Source organism: Saccostrea echinata, unplaced genomic scaffold (assembly GCF_033153115.1).
Source record: "Saccostrea echinata isolate AGI-Se365-2 ecotype Australia unplaced genomic scaffold, CSIRO_AGI_Sech_v1 ptg000054l, whole genome shotgun sequence".
NCBI lineage: Eukaryota > Metazoa > Mollusca > Bivalvia > Ostreida > Ostreidae > Saccostrea > Saccostrea echinata.
In genome coordinates this window covers 6,679,939-6,703,300 of record NW_026889803.1, presented here as the reverse complement: position 1 = coordinate 6,703,300, position 23,362 = coordinate 6,679,939, and the positions used below count along the sequence as shown (strand labels likewise).

General features: G+C 31.6%; 1 protein-coding gene across 2 annotated transcripts; it reads right to left on the bottom strand.

Annotated features, from left to right (window-relative positions):
- Positions 1 to 15,120: 15,120 nt before the first annotated feature.
- Positions 15,121 to 22,134, bottom strand: LOC133171579 (uncharacterized). Of its 2 annotated transcripts, none has more exons than XM_061306348.1 (4): positions 21,931 to 22,134; positions 16,115 to 16,265; positions 15,755 to 15,900; positions 15,121 to 15,300 (listed from the first exon to the last, which is right to left on the bottom strand). In XM_061306348.1, the coding sequence occupies exons 1-4, from the start codon at positions 21,998 to 22,000 to the stop codon at positions 15,227 to 15,229; spliced, it is 441 nt and encodes a 146-aa protein (XP_061162332.1). In that variant the 5' UTR covers positions 22,001 to 22,134; the 3' UTR covers positions 15,121 to 15,226. The 2 variants fall into 2 exon arrangements, with proteins under 2 accessions (XP_061162332.1, XP_061162333.1); XM_061306349.1 differs by having other exon boundaries at positions 22,020 to 22,134.
- Positions 22,135 to 23,362: the final 1,228 nt, after the last annotated feature.

The window sequence follows — 23,362 nt, the reverse complement described above, 5'->3', positions numbered from 1 at the left end:
CACAGAGAGAAGAAAGGAAAGTGATTAAGGGTTTATATACAGTACGAGTACCTACTGTGATTTAGCTATCAAAGACAAGACACCCCACCTAATGTTATCTCAGTCTTAGATAACCTTAAAAGGGTGCAAATGTCTTGTGCCATGTGCCAAGTAGAAAGCTCTTCGGACAGTGGGTGTAAGGGTTGCTGGCGGTGTCAAAAAATTCAGAATAGTTATTTATTATTTACATCTATGTACTATATGATTGATTAAAGGTAATGAGATTACAGCCTGAGTTTAAGCAAACCATGACAGTTAAATTGATTATCTTTTTAAATCTCTTTTTTTGAATGCTATTTTTTTTTTCTATTTTACCATATAACTATCCAGGTTTTCCCCTGATATTTTGGATATTTGTTTTTCTTAAGATTATTTTGATTACATCAGAGAAATCAGTATTGAACAGTAAATTTAAACTATAAGTCTGCTAAATTCAGAAGAAAGAAAAACACTCAAATATAAGACTTAATTTTACGGAAAAAAGTAAGATATACTTATTTCAGCGTTAAAGAAGGGGATTTCAGTCTGTTTCATATTTTTAGTTATACATCTCTTCAGAACTTTCCTCTTCTCTCTATTTAATCTCAAATTAAATTAATGATTAAGTTTATCATAAATAAACTCGCAGATTCGATGGTCTTACCTCTGAAATCATAATAAAACTTAATCGAAAAAAATGTCTATGTTTTTTGCATAGTAATGTAAGATTGTATTGAAATAGTCCTTTTGCGTTAAAAATAAATCAACAAACACAATTCTGACACTTGTGGTATACCATACTATCATGTAACTTTCAGCGTAGACGGGGCGTCACACATAGAGTTCCAACGTTGCGTGGACTGGTGAAACCTGTTGCATAGGGCAGGACTATTTGTCCGGAGGATTAGGGTAAACAAACACGATAATTCTCCAAATGATGTCCCTTCTATCTTTTAACAGCAGCTATTTCGTGACATGGGTGGAAATTAACAGCCGATGATGGGATCTTTTCATCCATTACAAATCTGAAAGACCGATACTTCAAAGAACACACTAGTCTGAGGTGTTTAAAGGTTTTGAATTTGTGCGATGACTAAAGAGAACAGTCCATCAGTCGTGTCTGCTTTGGACTGAAGCATAAACGTAGGAAATATGGAAACTTTTTTAACATGTTTTCTTTTACTGATACATGTAGATCTATACTTATTAAGCATTGGTGCAACAAACATAGGTTTATTGGTAATAAAAAATATCCCAAAACAGTTCAAGTTTTTTTTTTCAAATTTGATTAGGAAAAAGAGTGTGAACAATGGGTTAACTATTAAATCAACAAAAACATGACGAAGAACCTTTCTGTTGTGTTTTTCAATTTGTTTTGATGAGTATGTGATAAATTTTGTAAAGGATTAGACATTACATTAATGTGAGATGATTATATTTTTCCTTTTTTATTGAAAAAAAATCCATTATGGGATGTCAATTGCAATCATGTCACAATTTATCGAAAAATAATTTTTTATTGATATGCATGTGCAAAGATTAAAATTATTTTTAAAGTAAAACAAAAGTGCTAAAATGATATATGAAAAAAGAAACCTTTTAATTAAATTGCACAATGTTAAATTGAGATACATTGTCCAAGAATCAACAATGAAGAAAAAAAATTCAACAATTATAACCTAAAAGGATATGTCAATCCTTATGGTTTGTGATTTTGTCATTCTTATTTTTAAATTCAAAAGGTTAATTCTCTTCTTGTAAAATAAATGAGGTCGTGCAAAGGGAAGTTTTCATTAAAATCGAAAAATAAAAATGTTTTTCTGCATGTTCTTACAATCTGCCACTAAGTTTGGAAAGAAGATCACACATTGTGTTTTAATGCAACGCTTAAATTGTTTTAAAGCCAAAATTATAATCACTTTTTGACGGTAATTATGCATAAAACTTGAAAGTAAGATTCAGTTTGGCTGCTACATTCGACATAAATACTACTAAATCAATTTCGCATCATTTATGAATAAAACGTGTCTTTGGTGCAAAACAGTACATCAGGTGATTAAATCCAATATAAACGTCTTATAATTAATTTTCATTTCTATGATTGATTAGAAAATCAAAATCCAACATGTTTGTCGTACCAGATCTACACAAAGCAAGCAATTGGTAAAATATCATCAAAAATTAAACCCTCAATCATTGAAATTGAGGTCAGTAATTTTGTACATGTCTCTATGTTATTTAAGATGAAATAATTATTGGTAATAGAGAAAAGAATATCTATCAAGAAAATTCTCTTTAATATCAACCCTGTCGACCTTAAGTGAGCAATATATACGAGGGGTGTCTCAAAAAAATGTAAACATTTTCCAATATCTTCTGTTTCCCTAATCTTATAAGGTTAAAAATTGGCATGCTTCATAATCACGTTTTTTCTAAATGCTACTTCGAAATTTCAATAAAATATCTTTATAAATAATGTATATTATATATGCATATGTATATATTTTATGGTTAACGAATCTTGAAAATCTTTTTTAAAAAATAGCTGTGGGCGCAACACTAAGGACGTAAAATGTCTGTAAATTACCGATTTATGACATATGGAGATAACGAACAGTATTCAAGCTCAAAGTCCATTAAAACAATACAAATCGGGAGCAGAGCAAACACGGACCTTCCAAACACGAGAGGTGGGATCAGGTGCCATGGAGGAGTGAGCATCCCCTGCCGACCGGTCACACTCGCCGTGTGCTTCTTGTCAGATCAGTAAATAGCGAAAACCTCCGTCGACAATTCAGTATGTAAATAATGGTCTAACAATTAGTATGAAAAACATCAGTCAAAATATGACTAAATGATAGATTGTATTTGCTGATAAGGTCATTGTATGGACCATAAATGTTACGAAATGATGACTTTAAACGAGACTGTTTATATTCTTGTTTCATCAACTTGTTTGTCAACAACTTACGGTACCTTGTTTTAGAAATTGTTCATAGAGCATGCTCTTGCGTATCGAATCAGCTGAGAGAAGTTCACTCCATATGCACGTGATAATGGTATATATATTGCTGCATAAGTAAGAGAAGTTGACGATTGAAAAGTCATCACGTTTATCATAAAGCTTTGTTGTTAGATTACCATTAACGTCTTTTTCTAGTAAAATACACAAAATATGAAACAGATGCATCAGACTCTGTGGTATCTTTTATTTCAAACTCACTGGGATATATCATGTCGACATATGAATGGAAATAACTATTGTTAATTGAATCTTACTTTCAAGTTTTATGCATAATTATCATCAAAAGTTTGCCATCGATATCTTTCTCCAATATAATATCATGAAAGTACCATGAGGGTTACTTTTAAAAGATAATTGAGGTTCTCACTGACAATATCAATGTAGCTTTTGGAGACAAGGTCTTCCAACAATCAGCTGGGATTTCGATGGGTACTTACAATGTCCCGTTATTAGCAGACCTGTTTTTGTATGTTTTGTATGAAGCAGAATTTATTCAAAATCTTCTACCTGTTCAAAAAGAAATCTCTTGCTGTAGCCTTCAATTCAACATTTAAATAAATCAACAATTAACGTTTTATCAATTAACAGTATTCATTTTTATACCTACGTTGATTCAGTATATCCCATTGAACTCGAAGTAAAAGACACTACGGAGTCTGACACATCTGTTTTATATTTTGATATTCTATTGGAGAAAGATATTGATGGCAAACTAACAACTAAAATTTATGATAAACGTGATGACTTTAACTTTTCTATATTCAACTTAAGGACATACGCAACGTAGTTTGAACTTTATTGTCTTTTTCCCTGGAGCTGAAGAGTTCCAATACTTAAAGGAATTGTGTGCTACATTTTATTGTCTATATATGCTGTTGTGCACTTCTTCTAGAACAAGTTTGGATGAACAAAACATCTAAAATATATGTTTAGTAATTTTTGTATATTTTTCTTTGAATTATACAAGAATTTTCCTCATTTGATATCTTTTCAAAACCCCTGGTAATGCATGCTGTTTTTTTTCTCTACGAACTTCTGATGGCACTTTAATCTTAAATTAAGAATATCTTGAAAAATTATCAGTAGGTAAGGTACGTTGCGTATGTCCTTAACTTATCTATATAAGCAATATACCATTTTCACCTTCATATGGAGTTATGTCTCCCAATGTTGCGATACGCAAGAGCATGTTCAACGTACCAACAATTTCTAAATCGAGACAGATTATTGAAAAACAAGTTGATCATGTTGATGATCAAATGACATCAACAATATCGTTAAAAGTCAATATTTAGCAAATTCTATGGTCGATATACATATGTAATGACATTGTTTGCAAACACATTCTGCTGTTATGTTAGGCCATTATTTTCACACGTTTTCCTATTTACCCGATCATGACAAAGGGCACCTGCTCCCACCTAGAGCTGTTTTCAGAGGTCCGTGTAAGTTCTCCTTACAATCTGTATTGTTTAGATGAATGTTGTTTTTAGCTTGATTACTGTTCGTTATTGGAATCTATTAGTTTAAAGAATAGATGCAATTATTTTATGAGGAAAATGTAGCTCCTGTTATTTTTAAAACTTGTGTTAGCTAGGAAATAAATTACATCGGGATCGGATCTATCAAATTCCTCCTCTTTGGCTTGGATCCAAAAATGGTAGGTACACAGATTTTTAGCTGACAGATTAATTTAAAAATATTCTTTATATCACAATATTTCTGAATTAATATCGTAAAATATTGATAACAAAATATCTTATTTGGTAATTTAGGGTATCGATGAATAATTCTTTTATGGTGTAATGCGCGATTGGCTTAGATTGAAAAGGTTCCAGGTGGCCTGATTTTTATTAAAAATTTGTTTTGCATTAAGCAAACATTTCAGGGATTTTATCGATTCATGTTCTCACATTTTTTCATTAATCGAGCATCATTTTTAAAAACATTTATGCTAGTTTTTCAAAACAAAAAAAGGGGGGGGGGGGGTCTTTGTGAGTAAAGAGTTATCAAAACCATAACCAGTGCATTTATATTTTTTTAATATACTTGTACATGCAGTAATGTTTGATTAAGGTTATTTAGAAACGGGGGGGGGGGCGTGGCTTGGATGGAAAAGTTCTAACAATTCCAGCTTCACTGAAGCATGAACATTCAATACCTTGGGGGTATGTTGACCAGAAATTATGCTTAGTTTCTTTAATGACCACGAATTATGGCTTATGTTCATGCCCCCGTTGTCCACAAAACACAACGCCGAATATCGCTGATATACTGCCATCTTGGCATTAAATAACAACTATTGAAATAAACAAACAACAAAGAAGACAAAGCGAATGCCTCAACGATTGCTTCGGATACTTCAAACATCAAGTGTTACCACTTGTGATAAGTTTAGACTAACTAAAATTAAAAAGACCTTTGTATTTGTTGTATTACTTTATATAATGATATGGTTTTCCTGTAAATTACACATTTTAAATAAATCACGTTTCGAAGATAGTAGAATTTTAAAAGAATGAACGATTTATTTACCGACTCCGCATTTAAATAGCTGACACAGTTTAAAGTCAATTTAACTAAGGAAACATGAGATTATTCAGGTTCAAAATCGGTAAAAATTTTAATTTCAACTTTAAAAAAAACAAAAACATATATCATGTTTATCTACACTCATCTCGTATTTTTATTTTTTAGTTCAGATACGCCATATATAGCTTTAAAATTTATAGAGCTCTGTTCTACAAGATTCAGAAGTGATGAACAATTTTGTGAATCAAATACTCTGAACCACCTGAATGTATTACCTATATGGGGCTTAGGAAAAGTTATTTACTTACAAATTAGGTATATAAGTACAATGTACATTGAGTGTACCAGGGATATTTTGATCTGCTTGGTTCAGATGATCTATTCTTTATTTAGGTTTTGCCAGTAGGATGTTTTTCTCAGATGTAGATAAATACATCGACTATTGCTTCCAAACTTTTTAATTACAAGAACACTTTACAGAGCCTTGATATCGAGTATCTGAAACATAATCCTTCTTCGTGTTCATGTTCTTCACCCTACAACTATAGTCCTGCTGGACACGTTATTACTGGTGACGAATATATACTTAATAATGAGGACCTCAAATCAATAATTTTAAAAGAGCCAAAATTTGGGGAACCCCGATCATTTAACTGCCGTCATAATTTCAAAAATATTATGGATTCTGTAGAAGATTACGCCAGGCGATGGGCCAGACATGAAAAAGAAGACACGTTGTCAGAATGGATTAAATGTATAAGATGTATGTTAAAATCTCAAATTAAGCGACTGGGGGGCAAAATGAAAACCAACTATCGTTCTGTGTTCAGTAATTCAGAAGTGAAAAAAGAATTAGATAGATTACACGATCAGTATGTACTGGTCCCTGATGACAAAGCAGGTAACAACATTGTCTTTGTATGTAAGGCTAATCATTTAAATGGTATTTTAGAGGATTCCCGGGATTTAATTCTACAAGTGGTAATCCATAGCTCCCTTTCTATAGAGGAAATTCTTCAAAATCATATGTCATTTTTGAATATTTTTAATATTCCCAACAATTAAAATGAATTTGAATTACCATATCTATATTGGATTCCGAAACTTCATAGAAATCCTTACAAACAAAGATACATAGCGGGTTCCAGTAAATGTTCTACCTAGCTTTCTCTTTCTTTACTCCTCACTAAAATATTAACAGTGTTGAGGGAGAAACTTTAGGAGAACTGTGAAACAATATATTCGAGAAGTGGTGTAAATCAGATGTGGATACTTAAAAATTCCAAGGACCTTTTGGAAAATTTGAAATCACTAAATCTTACCAAAATCAACAACATAACAACTTACGACTTTTCAACTTTATAAACAACCATTCTTCATAATAAATTAAAGTCCACTCAGGCTTTTTGACATCATTGACAGCTGCTTTTTTAATAAAAAAGGAACTCGTAAATTTAGTTACCTTGTCATTGGTCATTTGCAAAATTATTTTGTTAAAAAACATTCTGATTGTACACACAAGTACTCTGAAGTTGATATTAAAAAGATGCTTGAGTTTCTGATTGACAATATCTATGTGGTTTTTGGAGACCAGGTCTTCCAACAATCTATTGGAATACCTATGGGTACCAATTGCGCCCCGTTATTAGCAGACCTATTTTAGTATTCATATGAAACAGAATTTGTTCAAAATGTTATATGATAGTGAAAAGAAGAAAACAATTGTTGTGGCCTTCAACTCGACATTTAGATATATCGACGACGTATTGTCAATTAACAATGGTTATTTCCATTCTTATGTCGATACAATATATCCCGGTGAGTTTGAAATAAAACATACCACAGAGTCTGATGCATCTGTTTCATATTTGGATATTTTACTAGAAAAAGACATTAATGGTAATCTAACAACAAAGCTCTATGTTAAACGTGATGAGTTTAACTTTTTAATCGTCAACTTCCCTGACTTATGCAGCAATATACCTTTATCACCTGCATACGGGGTATATCTCTCAGTTGATTCGATATGCAAGAGCATGCTCTACGTATGACCAATTTCTAAAACGAGGTAAGTCACTGACAAACAAGTTGATGAAACAAGAATATTAGCAGTCTCGTTTAAAGTCATGATTTCGTACGTTTTATGGTCGATACAATGACCTTGTCAGCAAATATAATCTATCATTAAGTCAAATGCTGACTGATGTTTTTCATACTAATTGTTAGGCCATTAGGAAATCACTGTATTTGTCGACAGTTTTCCCGTTATTTCCCGATCATGACAAGGAGCACACGGCGGGTGTGACTGGTCAGCAGGGGATACTCACTCACCTGATCCCACTTCTGATGTTTTAGAGGTTCGTGTTTGCTCTGCTTCTGATTTGTATTGCTTAATGGACTTTTGAGCTTAAATACTGTTCGTTCGATGATCCAAAGAAATATTGATGCTGTGCGTACAATCATAACAGAAGATGCAAGATACACAGTAGAAGACGTTGCAAGAGCCTTCTAGATTTCAACGGGGGCAGCACACAAAATTCTGACAAAAAATCTTAATCTTAAGAAAGTTTCATCATCAGGTGGGTGCCTCATTTACTCACTGAGGAACAAAAGAAAACAAGGGTAAAAATGACGAAAGAATTCCTTAAATCATTTAAGAATTGTGACAAAAGAAAAATATCCAGCATCATAACAGGTGATGAGACCTGGGTCCATTATTTTGAGCCTCAAAGAAAAGTAGATAATAGAATGTGGCTTAGAAAATGCAACAGAAGGCCCGTTATTGCTAGAAGATGTCAGAGTTCAAAGAAGGTTTTGTTTAGCGTTTCTTTGACTCTAGAGGTGCAATCGTTCAAATTTCTATACTAGTACCGAAAGGAAGAACCGTTAATTGCCTTTTTTTTTTTTTTTTTACAAAAACAGAATATTGAACAAAGTGAAACATATCTTCTGTAAAAGACGTCCAAAGACGGGCCTTCGTGGAATTTACTTGTTGCATGATTGACAATACTGCCGCGCATAAACATAAAGAGGTTAAAGCGTTCCTGAGGAAGGAAAGAGTTACAGAGTTACAACACCCACCCTATTCGCCAGACCTGAGTCCATATGCGACTTCTTTCTCTTCCCTAAACTAAAGAAAATGCTGTCGGAAGGACGCTATAGCTCCAGATCGGCCATTGGAAGCGCCATTTATCAGTGCCTTTTAGGTATACATACATGTAAGGATGAGTACGCCGAGACTTTCCGGTCTTGGATAAAGAGACTTGAAAAGTGTATTAAAGTAAACGGGGAATATTGTGAAGGATTAATGTAATAAATTATTTGAATTTAAGGTTGCGTCATATATTTTTGTATCCAGTTGCATTATTTAATGATGACCCTCGTATTTCTGAGATAATAGTTTTTGAATTTTGTACTTAGCAAATCTGCTATAACTTTCGTTAATAGAAAACATATGATTGTCAAGTATTTTTCTTTATCTATATTTACATAAAATAGTACATGTAGCATGTCAATTACAGATGTATTCTAAAGAAGTTGTTGCCACAATTAAAAAAATAAATAACAACAACATTGTCTTTGTTTGTAAGGCTCATTATATTAAACGTATTTTAGAGGAGCTTGGATTTAATTCTACAAGTGGTAATCCAACTTATACTCATAGTTCCCTTTCTAAGGAAGAAATTCTTCAAAATCATATGTCAGTTTTGAATATTTTCAATAGTCCAAACAACCAAAATGAATTCGAATTACCATATTTATATTGGATTCCGAAACTTCATAAAAATCCTTACAAACAAAGATACATAGCGGGTTCCAGTAAATGTTCAACCAAGCCTCTATCTTTACTCCTCACTAAGATATTAACAGTGGTGAAGGAGAAACTTCAAGAGTACTGTGCAACAATATATTCGAAAAGTGGTGTAAATCAGATGTGGATACTTAAAAATTCCAAGGAACTGTTGGAAAATTTGAAATCACTAAATCTTACCAAAATCAACAGCTTAAAAACTTACGACTTTTCAACTTTATACACAACCATTCCCAACGATAAATTAAAGTCCAGGCTTTTTGATATCATTGACAGCTGCTTTTTCAATAAAAATGGAACTCGTAAATATACTTACCTTGTCATTGGTCATTTGCAAAATTATTTTGTTAAAAAACATTCTGATTGTACACACAAGTACTCTGAAGTTGATATTAAAAAGATGCTTGAGTTTCTGATTGACAATATCTATGTGGTTTTTGGAGACCAGGTCTTCCAACAATCTATTGGAATACCTATGGGTACCAATTGCGCCCCGTTATTAGCAGACCTTTTTTTGTATTCATATGAAGCAGAATTTGTCCAAAATCTTCTACGTGAAAAGAAGAGAACACTTGCTGTGGCGTTCAACTCGACATTTAGATATATCGACGACGTATTGTCAATCAACAATGGCTATTTTCATTCTTATGTCGATACGATATATCCTGGTGAACTTGAAATAAAAGATACCACAGAGTCTGATGCATCTGTTTCATATTTGGATATTTTACTTGAAAAAAACGTTAATGGTAATCTAACAACCAAGCTTTATGATAAACGTGATGACTTTAACTTTTCAATCGTCAACTTCCCTTACTTATGCAGCAATATACCTTCATCACCTGCATACGGGATATATCTCTCTCAGTTGATTCGATACGCAAGAGCATGCTCTACGTATGTACAATTTCTAAAACGAGGTAAATTATTGACAAATAAGTTGATGAAACAAGAATATCAGCTGTCTCGTCTAAAGTCATCATTTCGTAAGTTCTATGGTCGATACAATGACCTCGTCAGCAAATACAATTTATCATTGAGTCAAATGCTGATGACGTTTTTCATACTAATTGTTAGGCCATTATTTACACACTGAATTGTCGACGGATTTCTCCGTTATTTCCCGATCATGACAAGGAGCACACGGCGGGTGTGACCGGTCGGCAGGGGATGCTCACTCCTCCATGGCACCTGATCCCGCCTCTGATGTTTGGAGGTCCGTGTTTGCTCTGCTCCTATTTTGTATTGTATAATGGACTTTTGAGCTTGAATACTGTTCGTTATCTCCATATATTTCATACATGTAAATAAAAGAGCAAATTAAGATTCTCAGACGTTCTTTATTTTTAGTTAATCTATGCAGAATAGTTTCATACATGTATCTAATTGGCATATGGAGGGCAAATTAAATAAATAATATGTCATTTCAAACTGTTGATCCAAGCTTTTAGCATATGTTAAAGCTAATTTTTCTGCACTGGGACATTTGTCTGTTGTCATATATAATTTGAAAAATAATTAATGAAGGTAGGGAGAAATTAAGATGTTGAGCCCAAGAGTGACAACTGGTTTGTAAAAGTACTTTGTGTCTGGTTGGTTTTTCATATATAGATTTTGCTAAATTATATTTCTTTAGATTCAAATACTTCTAATTATATAATAACAGACTAAAGGTATATTCTTAATATCAGACCCCTTGAATCAAATGTATTTTAATGATGCCCTTTTAAGGAATATTTTTTATATTGCCGAAGATCTTCTGTATTACATTTACCAAACCAACAGGGCTTGAATTCTAAGTAGGGTAAGTCAGGGTAATTTCGACCACCGTTTAATTTCGACCACAGGAACACAACACTACACGAAGATCTACGGAAATGTTGAGACATGTTTAATTTATTCGGAATTATAGAAAACTTTTCTTCAAATTGTGTGTCCTAGTGTAATTATTCATCGCAAATATGGCTTGATCAGTGATATAAATAATATTTTTACTATTATTTATGTCTCCAGTTTGACGTTCGAAGTCCCCGTCTTCAATGCGCTTGATTTATCAAGGAAATGCAAGAGAGACAACTCGTACAACCTCTTTTTAATTTTAACCTTGTTCAACAGTCTACAGCATGAATTAAATTAAAATTGTTTTATTTTTTCTTGGAATATCTTTAAGTTGCAGAATTGTACAAATTTATCTTGGATATCTATCAAAATGCACAAGAAACGTCCATTTGATTTTGGTCGAAATTACCCCTACTGATTTTAAGGACGCGGGGTAAATTCGACCACTTATTCAGAAATATGTGTAAATTGTCTTTAACAGCTGTTTAATGCAATGCAGAGTTAGATCTTCAAAAAAAAAAAAAAAAAGAAAAAAGATTATACTGTATATGTACAATATTATCTACCTATAACCTTTTATATTTAAAAAAAAATATGTCAGATTAATTAACATATGCATACCTAGCTATATACTAGTATATTGTCCGGGCCGTTCACGAGGGTGCATCACTAATCGACGTGCAAGAGAACACGGAGTCGGCACTGGCTATGAAATAGCACATGGCGAGAGCAATCCAAAAGTTTCCAAACCCGTCAAATTAACAAAATAGAGGATGCAGGCAATATTAATTGTATGTAAAAAAAAAAAAAAATAAGGTTTTTGTAATTTTTTTTCATTATTACGAATGCCTAAACTTTGACGGATAAGACTGGGGCTATCGAAAAACCAACGAACCAGTCGTATTAAGATCGTATCACACAGTCCAGGTACACAAATCCAAATAGTACCCAAAATATCAGAACAACACCCAAAAGAGCCACAAGTATCTTGAAACAAAGGAACAAAAAACAAAACAATAAAAAAAAAAACACTATGATGTAACACGTTATTAATGATTTGTTTGAGTTTGGTTTTTTTTCGGGGGGGGGGGGGGGGGATTTAAGAGGACTTTGCTTTTGTAAATCCTTATTTAATTGACTTGATCGAATTTCTCAGGATTTATCTCTTCAGAATTTAAAAAAAACACGTAAAATACGTAATACAACGATTTCCAAATGAATGTGTAACTGGTAAAAATTAATGAAGAAAAATATACGCAATTCTAATGCTATGCTCAAACCTTATACATATATATACAATCTGAATGATTGTGTTGTGAAAAGACGATATTAAATAAAATCACTTTTGGGTTTTACATATTAAAAATCGTATCAAAGAAATTATTTGTGGAATCTGAGAAAATTTCATCTATTTGCATAACTATATATATCACAATTTTAAAATATGGAGTTGGCGAATTAAAAGCAGAATTTAGAATAAGGAATAAGAATTAAGACGTCAATAACACAGCATAAAAAAGCTTAAGTAACCCAACCCATTTCTTTACTGTATGGATACTAGTACTTATCCATTTTAATCTTTTTATTGAGAGAGATAGCGATAGATACACGTATTTTCTAAATAAGGCAATATAGTTTCTCGGACGGGACCATAAATTTTGAATAAAGTGCGACAGGTAAAGTTTACTTGCATTGCAAGAGTTATCTTTCTTTTTGATGTTTGTTGTGGTCGAAATTACCCCGAGGCCGGTCGAAATTAACCCACGCAATATGCTTACTTGTTTTTAAACCAATTCATTATTCTTTATGCATTTTTAACTCCTAAAGCAGAAAAATATGAAGAAAAAATCAATCTCAATCACTTTGAATCTTTTTTAGAATAGTACATTTGAAAACAGTCGTGTTTTGTGGATTGAAAGCCACAAATCAGCAGAAGTGGTCGAAATTACCCCACTCTACCCTACAATTATATACTAGTATATACGAGGACAAGTTAACTCGAGTTAAAAATACATTATCTTCTGAAGATTTGCATTAGGAATTTATGTCCAGTATATCCAACTAAATAGTTATCTTTTTTCTAACGATCTGCAATGAAAGGGTTTTTCGCTATTTCCATATTACCAACTTATTTACAGGTAGCTGTTCGTCCGTTTATGTTATTCTACCCCGGGATTCTACAAAAAAAGCTTACGCTTAAAATGCGCCATTTCTACTTGTGCACAAAATGTTGTTTTCAATTTTTTTTTATATCTTCTGTTATTCAAAGTCTGTAAAGGCGTCAATACTTAGTCAACATAAAACTGGACGCCGTAGCGAAAGAGTAGCAAAACTTTTAGATCGCAGTATTGATTAAATAAATGTATTTTTCACTCGAATTAACTTGTCCTCATATATACTAGTAGTAAATAATTTAATCAAACATCTTTTTTTTCTTGTGTTAACCACTTCACATTTCAAATACTCGGGAAACTGCCGAAAATTAAGGAAATGCCTTGAAATTTTCTAAATATCGACATAAAAGATGGCATCTTAAAAATATAAATTTTTTTACCTTAACGATATATATTTAATACTTTAATTTCGAATTAATAACCGCCTAATCCCTGATGAAAATTTGAATTTTTGGTCGTGCGCCGTAGAACCAAACCCTCTGTACATTTAAGTGTAATAAAATTCTTATTCTTATTTTTAAAATAAGAATATACTCAACAATGATTAAAAACCATTTGATGAAAGTATCAGCTTAGTCTTTACTACATTATTTTCAAAAAAACAAAAACAACAAAAACAAAACAAACAACAACAAAAAAAAAAAAAAAAAAAAAAAAAAAAAAAACGCGTTGTCTACGATTATGCATCTATAAGATTAATTAAACAGTTCTACATGTTCTTCATCAAAACATGCAGTTTTAATTTATGAACCGCTTTTAAAGTAAGTAAAATTTTGAACTTGTACATTGTTCGCAATAAAGGGCCATGCTTTAGATCTATGCATCAGAATCTCTGTAAATACATTTTATTGCTTTGTGACAATAACCTTATAAACGTGTAAATAATTATCTGCATCGAGTAGTAGTTTTGAAATTGGCGATCATATATTGATATTGATGATGTAAATTGAAACTTTAAAATATCGTAATCTAACCTCCTATAACAGTTGCATTTTTAAAAGTGACTCTTTAACTCTAAAATGCACTCTGTAGTGTATTTTCTGATCACAATTTACCGTTCACGGTAGCTCAGTCGGAAGAGCGCTAGCTTCGTGATCGGGAGGTCGTGAGTTCGAATCTCGGCCGCGACTGACCTAAGTCGATAAAAATGGGTAGCAACTGTTCCTTCGCCATGCGCTCGGCACTTTGAAGTGAAAGTTGCGGGTCCTTCGGATGAGACCTTAAAAACCGAGGCACCGTGTCACGGCAGGCGTTGGCACTGCTCAATGGCCCTGACTACCGAGTAAAGGTCAAAAATTGATTACAGAAGCCCTTCACCGGTTTATGGTGACGTCTCTATATGAGTGAAAAATTCTCGAGTGGGACGTAAAAACAACATATAATCAATCAATCAATCAATCAATCTGATCACAATTGTACAAAGTATTGCTTCTCATGAAAAGCATTAAATATAAGTTGTAGAATATTTTGGAAAGAGTAATGAAAATGGGGAAAAATTGAAAATATGAAGTCTCTATAAGATTTTAACGAAAGAGAAGCTAGAAAATATATTTTTATATCAACGTAAAGTGTTTTTTTTTAATTGTCAATGTAGACGAACTAATAAACAAACCATTAAGAGATGAAACTGAAAGAAATAAGTACCAAAGAAATGAATCTTTACTTTTAAAATATTGGCATTGGAATCAGTAGAAGATGAGAAGAAAAGGACAAAGATACGCTTTAGTAAATATAAGAAGTTTATTGAGGTGTAGAACGATACAAATAACGCTGAAGGTGAGAGGTAGCTGTGTTGCAGAAGAAGGTAGCAAGGTTTTGATTTGTTCGTCACCTGATTCCGCATGGCGGCATTACGTTGAATGGCCAGTCACAGACTTGCTTTCTGACATTAAAAACCAGACCTGTAAATAACGAAAAAAAATCAGTGAGTTAACTAAAGTATCGGTGAAAATTTAAAAAAAAAGGAAAGAAACATTCAACAGGAAATATTTTGCTTAGGAGCAATCGATGGTTTATGATATAGACTGAAAAATTATCTTCTATTTCTGACATATTGTGAAAAACTTTTATGTCATTTTTTCAGAAACGGTACAACTATCCAATACACATTGTCAGGCTAAAGGTTTGACCCCTTCTTCCTATTAATTTAAACAAAATATGATTAAGGTTTTGTGAGTATTGGATTGGGTAGTAGGTTGCATGTATCAAAAAATTTATTGATTTCCCTCGAACAACCGTTTTGATTTATTTTGTGATTTGAAAAATACAGTTTTAGTGAATTTAGACAATGATGTAATTCTTTTACAAATAATCTTGCATAAACATGGATTTTTTTCGTGTATGTTTTTCTCCTACCCAGAGTGCAATCGGTAAATCCAAGGAAATTTCCTTTCCAGCAGGTGTAGAATCGCATACACTTCTGTTCTGTGTCAGGGAAGTGACCGTCTGGAAGCTTGGAACAATCCCGGAACACTCCACAAGGAGATTGGACGTTAAAAACACTAAAAGGTATCATTCAACGAAATCTAATTTATGAAAGTTTTCATTTCTTTTACTTTCAATTTTTCCAAAAAATTCTTAAAACAAGCTTTAAATCAATACCATTAGGTCAGTTAGCCTAACACTCAATGAAAAACCTTTAATGCTAAATATCAAGAAGATAAAAAGAAAATAATCTTTCAATTTTTTTGTTGAAATTAAATTATTGTTACTTACTATTCACATTTAATGGTATCTGTATTAAACACCATGTATTTATCACAGTTCACTTTTGTCGATGTTCCATTCACACATTTTATATAAGTTTTACACGTTCTGGCATAAATCATATTTTGCCTTCCTAAGCAAACGTCATCGATCCCGGACTCTGCAATGGCAAAATGATCAATTTCCTAAAAGTTAATTTCACATGTTAGCTTGAATACATAAACATATGATAATAATAAGTCTTGGCATGCTCGCAATATACAGTGGACCTTCAGATATCCGGACGCCAGATATCCGGACGCTTCAGTTTCCGGACTATTTTTTATGGGAACGAAATTTTTTAACGTTATTTTGTCTCGTTTAACCGGAATTCCGCGTTCCGTATCCGGTATTTTCTCACCACATAATGAATTCTTACGTTATATTTTGGTTCATTTATCCGGACGATAATTTTTTAACAGGTCTGTCAAGTCTGCTCAAATTTCTTGATCTGGGTGTTAATTGTTGTAAAAACACTGGTCTGTTTGTTTTAAAAGATGATCACCTGCGACCTGTTATCAATGGCTTGCGGCAAGGTTAATTGTAGTTCGATAGGTACGCAGAAGACTCTCGGTTCACTAACATGGTTTTGATACGTATTAATTAAGGAAAATAATTTTTTTTAAGTCTAGGATAATTTTTCGTAGTCGGCAAATATATTTCTTTTACTGTTAAAATACAGTCGTAACATGGTTTTATGTATTTATAGACATGACATCGGAGTTTTTTATGCACAGTATTTTGTGCGCAAAACGCATTCTATGATTTGATGACATTTATAAAATCACTTTCAAAATTACACAATCGTTAATACGATCTCGCATTGGATTATTACGATTACCGTTCGTATACATATGCAGATTATGTCACATTTAGCATTGATGGGCGTTCATATTAAATAAGACTCTATCGACAGTACCGTACCGACATGGCTACTAGGAGAAGTAGATTCATTAAACACTGGGAAGTAGAAATAATTAATGTGACCATATAAACACGTTTTTTTCCAATGACAAATTTACTTTTTTATTTAATTAAACAAGTATTGAGTAGTACTAACTTATATTAAAGTATTTAAACAATAAAACATATTGATAAAAAGCAACATTCTTTACTATTGAAAATGGTATGAAAGGCCATATAACTAAAATCAGCGCAATTCAGGTATCCGGACGCTTCACATATCCGGACAAATTGACTGAGAACCAAAGCGTCCGGATAAATGAGGCTCCACTGTAGTTTTAAAAAGTAAATATATACAGTAGTTTGCTAATGAAATAAATTAAATTCATATTCAGTGTACATGTATTAATTTAGGAGAAATAAATTTTGATTGAATAGTGTATATAAAAAAATTGTCCGGACAATATTCAACAATAGTAACTTTCAAGATTCAATGGTAAAGGTTTATATATGTTACATGTTTGTAGAAATTTATATTTATATCAACCTAAATAACATGTGTTTCGTGCTTAGAATAAATCGGTGCGATGTATATTACAAATTAAGCTTTTTACATATTAAACAATGCACTCAACTTTCTAATTTATAGTGGAACATTATCATTTCCCATGTAAATGAGAAACATTCGGACTGAAAAGACTTGTTTCTAACATATCCAATAGTTGACCTTCTAGATCCTATTTTGAATCTTTGAATGTATAAATATAGTACGGGATGCCTCCTCCACATGAAGAAATTACGTTCTGTTTTAATTATTTTTTTCGTGATTGACATGAAACGTGAAAAAGTAGGAAATAATATTCAATAATTAGTTATATACAAACTATATACCTTCCTGGCATATAAATGAATTAATCATCTATTGGAAATTTTAATTTTGATTGAAAGATGTTATCATTTTTTTTATAATTAAGGTAAAATAATTAAGTTTTTTAATACCATTACTTCCTTTTTCGATAGAAACCATCAATTGTCTGTCGCCCTGACATTGTCACGTACTTACTTGTAATTTGTCATTTTTCGATGAAGAAGATGTTTCCGTGTGTTAGTTTATTAATTAACAGCCAAATTACTGTCTCTTAACATAACTCTAAAGACATGGTAATGTACACCGGAATGTTTTTCTTAATTGTCTTCACAACCATTTTAATTTTTACTCTTGAAATAAAGTAGGACATAGTACATATGTAGGGCACAGAAATAAAAACCAGAAAATGTGTTGAAAATATACAAATATATGTTGATACAATTAAAAATTGTTCAGTTACTTTTATTCAAAACAGTTTAATAAATACATATTTTAACAAGAGGCTCTCAGAAGTCTGAATTGCTCACCCGATCAAAGCAAATTAAAAAAAAAAAACTCAATACTTTTCTGCACTTTGAAAAAATATGAATGTTAAACCTTTCAATATCTTTGGTCATGGATGCTGAGATGTTACAAATAATTGATCATCAAGTGACTGATATAATAATAATAATTATTATTATGGACGATTTCCAAGAGATTAAAAGATAATGTACGTGACAAAAATTGTTCAGGTGATCATTTTTGCTTCTTACCCTTTTCATCTGTCCCTATATAAATTTGAAATAAAAGGCCAAAAGCTGCACAAATATCATGATTTAGGGTCTCTAACTACAACATTCGGGGTCTAAAATTTTTGGAATTTGATACACATACAGACAGATCTCGTTATGTTATTTAACTTTCCACTTATCATAAATCTCCATTTGTTTTTAAGACAATAGTCAGAACGGCAAATATCAGAAGAGTTTAACATTTATAAGATATTTCAAATTTTGGAGCAAAGTTGCTAAGAAGCTAGATCTTGGCATCCTAACTAGTTTGTCATCCCCATCAGATTTTCTTTACTGCTTTGTTTCTCTGTTATAAAGTTAGTACGTCATCCTATTTTTTATGTATAGTCGCAGCGGCCTTGTTTTTATAAGATAAAATTGAAAAGTGAATCAATTGCAGAGGACAATTCTCACTTGTAAAGTATCAGTAAAAATTATACTCAGTGGTTCAGAGGATAGTTTAAAGGCGATGGGTGTAAAGTGATGGCATAACCGAACGTTGCCATCTGGGCTAAGTGAGCTAAAAATGTATATTTTTTTTTTTGTTACTTTGTAATGTACTATATATATTTTTTAAGAAACAAAAATATCAAATATACTAATATATTTGGTATTTGATATATATAAATATCTGCTTAAAACAGACATGTGTATATTTGCTTTGTTCAAAATAACCTTTAATTGCTCGTATAACCCTTTGCTATCTGTTAACGCAACCAAACTATATGTAAACAAAAATATTCCATAGGTTCCTATAAAATTGATCAGTGATCTTTTTTCTTCAGAAATGATGATGATCAGATTAGGAATAGTTATCATTTTTCTGATATAGTTCCTGATTAAATTGAAAACTAAAAAAAGAACAAATTAATATGTACATCTTTATTGCATAAATGTCGATCTTTCAATGCTTTTATGGTTTAACTTCCTTGAAGGTTGTGTTTTGCATTGAATTTCATATCAACCGTCAATTTTTCACAATCAAGTGCAACATATTCAAATTCATGATTTTTTTTTATATTTCCAACATTCAGAGATGAAACAAGAATTAGCTGCTTAGTTGTGACGCAGATTTTTGGAAATGGTTTTTGGATTTTTAACAGTAGATATCGTTATTAATTAATGTAAGCTGCTGTGGCAATTGTACATGTACTTGTTATGATAAATAATTAATTTCCGACGTTCCACGATACAAAAAAAATCATTTTAAAAGCTGAAGTTTCCTTCACACAAAGAAAAAAAATAAGCGTGGTAAGCTCTTGACTGTTACTACAAGGCTATTTTATTTTTCCAACTAAAGACAGAAACACAAAAGCTTATATGTATATTCTATGTCAATTTAAACATCTTTATGTGACCTTTCTTAGTTATATTTTTAGTACAGCTTTCCTATCTTACATGTTGACAGTCAACACAATTGCACTATGGTAAAAGAAATAAAAGTATGTTAAAATAATTAACATGATTGCTTCGCGATAGCTTCCAAAATTAATGTGGAAAAGGTAGTTTTTTTTTAGAGAAAGAGCTGGGAACGATGGAACAACATAAATACATGTATTGATCACAGGTATATACATAGTTAAAGAGGTTCAAAGATGAATGGATTAAGTATTTGTTGGAAGAAGTTTGTAGACCAACAAAAATGACGACAAACTGAAAAGGCTAGAGATGGAAGTCATACATGGAGACCACCGTTAAGTATTCGAGCAATTAGGTTTATAATTGGGGTTGGGAAATTGTCTATTAAAAGAATATATTCCTTGATTTATTCTGAATGAATAATTAGGTAACTAAAAGAAAATAAAATGCAGTGTCGAATTTATGCTTCGAACAATTTTTTTTAAAGACGCACGATTCCTGAACAAATTGAAAAACTCCACGAGCTACGTTTTGACGTCGTCGATGTTGTGCCGGAAGTTATTTTGAATGATTCGTTTACCAAAGAGAAAAATATTATTTATAGAAATATTCACTGAAACTGTGAATTATTTTAAAAATGATGAATTTTTTGCATGCCAATTTTTAATTTTATAATATTGGTGAAACAAAAAATATTGAAAATGTTCTCGTTTTTCTGGGACAACCCTCGTATCTTTTCTCTGTTAAGTATATTCTTTAAAGTTTTTCCCTTTTTATATTATCACTTTCTGAGAAAATGCTTATGAACTTTTGAAATGCGTTTTTGACAACAAATAGGTGCATGATTATTCCAAGGTTTTTTCCGGGGAATTCAATGGAGGAGTGTAAAACTGTAAGTTAAACATTTTTTAAGGAAACATGCTTATTTATTACTTATGAAATGCAACCACAAACTATTTATTAATTATAATATTGTCATTACAGCGATATAGGATATATTACCCTTCTCTGCTTCAATGTAAAGAGATTTCACGACATATTTTGACACCTTATTATTTTTATTGACATAATTGCCAAAATATTTATCTTTGATCAATAGGTTACATTATGACTGAACATCAATCATATTAAAGTACAAGCTGTAGAAATAGATAAATCACTTGTTTTGTCTAGAGCAAAAGTTACTTTTGACCTATATATATATATATATATATATATATATATATATATATATATATATATATATATATATATATATATATATATATATATATATATATATATATATATTTTATAAAATACTAGTATTTACATTTTTCCGATTTCTAGTTACATTTTGATTATCATGCAATGGTAAATTTGGAATGCAAATCTGTGCATAAAATTGCAGGATAGTTTAAAGGAAAAAAATTTAAAAACTTTATAAAATCATTGCACTCTAATCATAAATCAAAATCAAATAATTATACATATATAGTTATATGTTTGTAACAGGATTTTTAAAATCTTTTATAACAAATTTATTTATTTAAAAAAATTACATCATTAATTTTTTTGTTATAAATTATTGAAAGTTCTTTGCAATAATGATTTGAATAAAGTTCATTGATCAATTCTACCACATCGGTACGTACGTGTGCAAAGTGTAAATGATTACCGTGTAATTGTAAATTCAAGTTTTTATTTCTTTAAGGCGCTGAACATAACCTAAACAAAGGGGCTGAAAGCGTTATAAACAAGAACGAAACATGGACGAGGGGAAAAAAATTTCAAGGACAAAGTGGATTGCAATCCGTACGTAATTCAAGATATTGTATTTTTTTCATATCAGAAATAACTAGGAGAGGAGGAAAAGTGTAAAATTGTGTGTAAAATTTACATACCTTGATAATAAGCTGTCACTATAGAGAGTCCACAAATCGCACTAAATATTGTGTATATAAACATTGTCATCAGCTTGTTAAGGACTAACCTGCAGATTCAACACAAACACGCAACATTGACTAAACTTCAACCGAAATTAAAGCTTGTTCTGTCCATACTCAAAGTAGTAAAGGGAATTGTTTTCAAGTACAGATGCAAAGTTCTTTTGTAGAATTAGACACCCGGTTTCTATCAAACAAAAAGTTGTTATATGTAATTGGTATGGACAAGCAAGACATTTTATATATAAACTAGTTTGCATAATCAAAAGACAAAAACTTCTACAGTATTTATAAAATTATGGTAAATAGGGGCATTCATAGCAGACCCGCATGACAGATGTCACTCAACTATTTGTCTCGAGAATTGGCAATTTTGTATTGTTAAAACTTGGAGAACTTTGACAGGAAAGCAAGAAACTCTGTTCTTTGTAGTTATCGTGCGGTTTTCGTCTGACCTTTAACGGTAATAATCATTAATTGGTTTCATGAATTCATTTGCATGTTTTAAATTTCCAATCGTTTTACCTTTTCGCTCTCTGGGATTTGGTTCGTCGGTGATTTGTCAATGCTTAATTCTATGATTAATTATACTAATTTTTAAGATTTTTATCTTATTTCTTATTTACAATTTAGAAGAGCTTTACACTGAGGAGATTTCACATCGTCGCAAACCACAGTTTTGAGTCCACAAGCTATATGTACCTCAAACCCCGTGATGATAGAGAAAATCGATGTCAATCACCCGTGTAGATTTCAATGCCTTTGAAAAAGGATATGAGAATACTGAAGATAACGAACAATAATCGATTTAATAAATCCTCTGACAATTTGTATCGCTCCTCATTAAGAAAGCACATTAAAGTTTAACATTTATTATCAATTGATGCCCTGTCTAAGAAGTAACATTAGAATTTGCTGACTATATTAATGCTGTATATCAGCTATGAAGTTATATCATTTTACAAAATGTGAATGCAACATAATAAAAGATTTCATTTGACAAATCAATTACAATTAGTATGGTTCCACTGGATTCCTAAATTTTATAAAAATCCCAACAGACAAAGATGCATTGCCGGGTCTAGCTAGTGCTTTACTAAAACGTAACCTTATCTTTACTCGTTACAAAAATATTAACTGTTGTAAAGGAGATACTTTAGAGGTACTGTTCTACAGCATGTACCAGAAGTGGTGTTAATCAATTATGGATTTTGAAAAACTCCAAAGAACTTTTAGATAATTTAAAATCATAGTTATTTTTTTTCAAAGTCAGTAACATCAAAACTTATAACTTTTCCATACTGATAAATTAAAAACTAGGCTTTTTGATATCATGGACAACTGTTTCTTTAATAAAAATGAACTATGAAATATTGATATCTTGTGATTG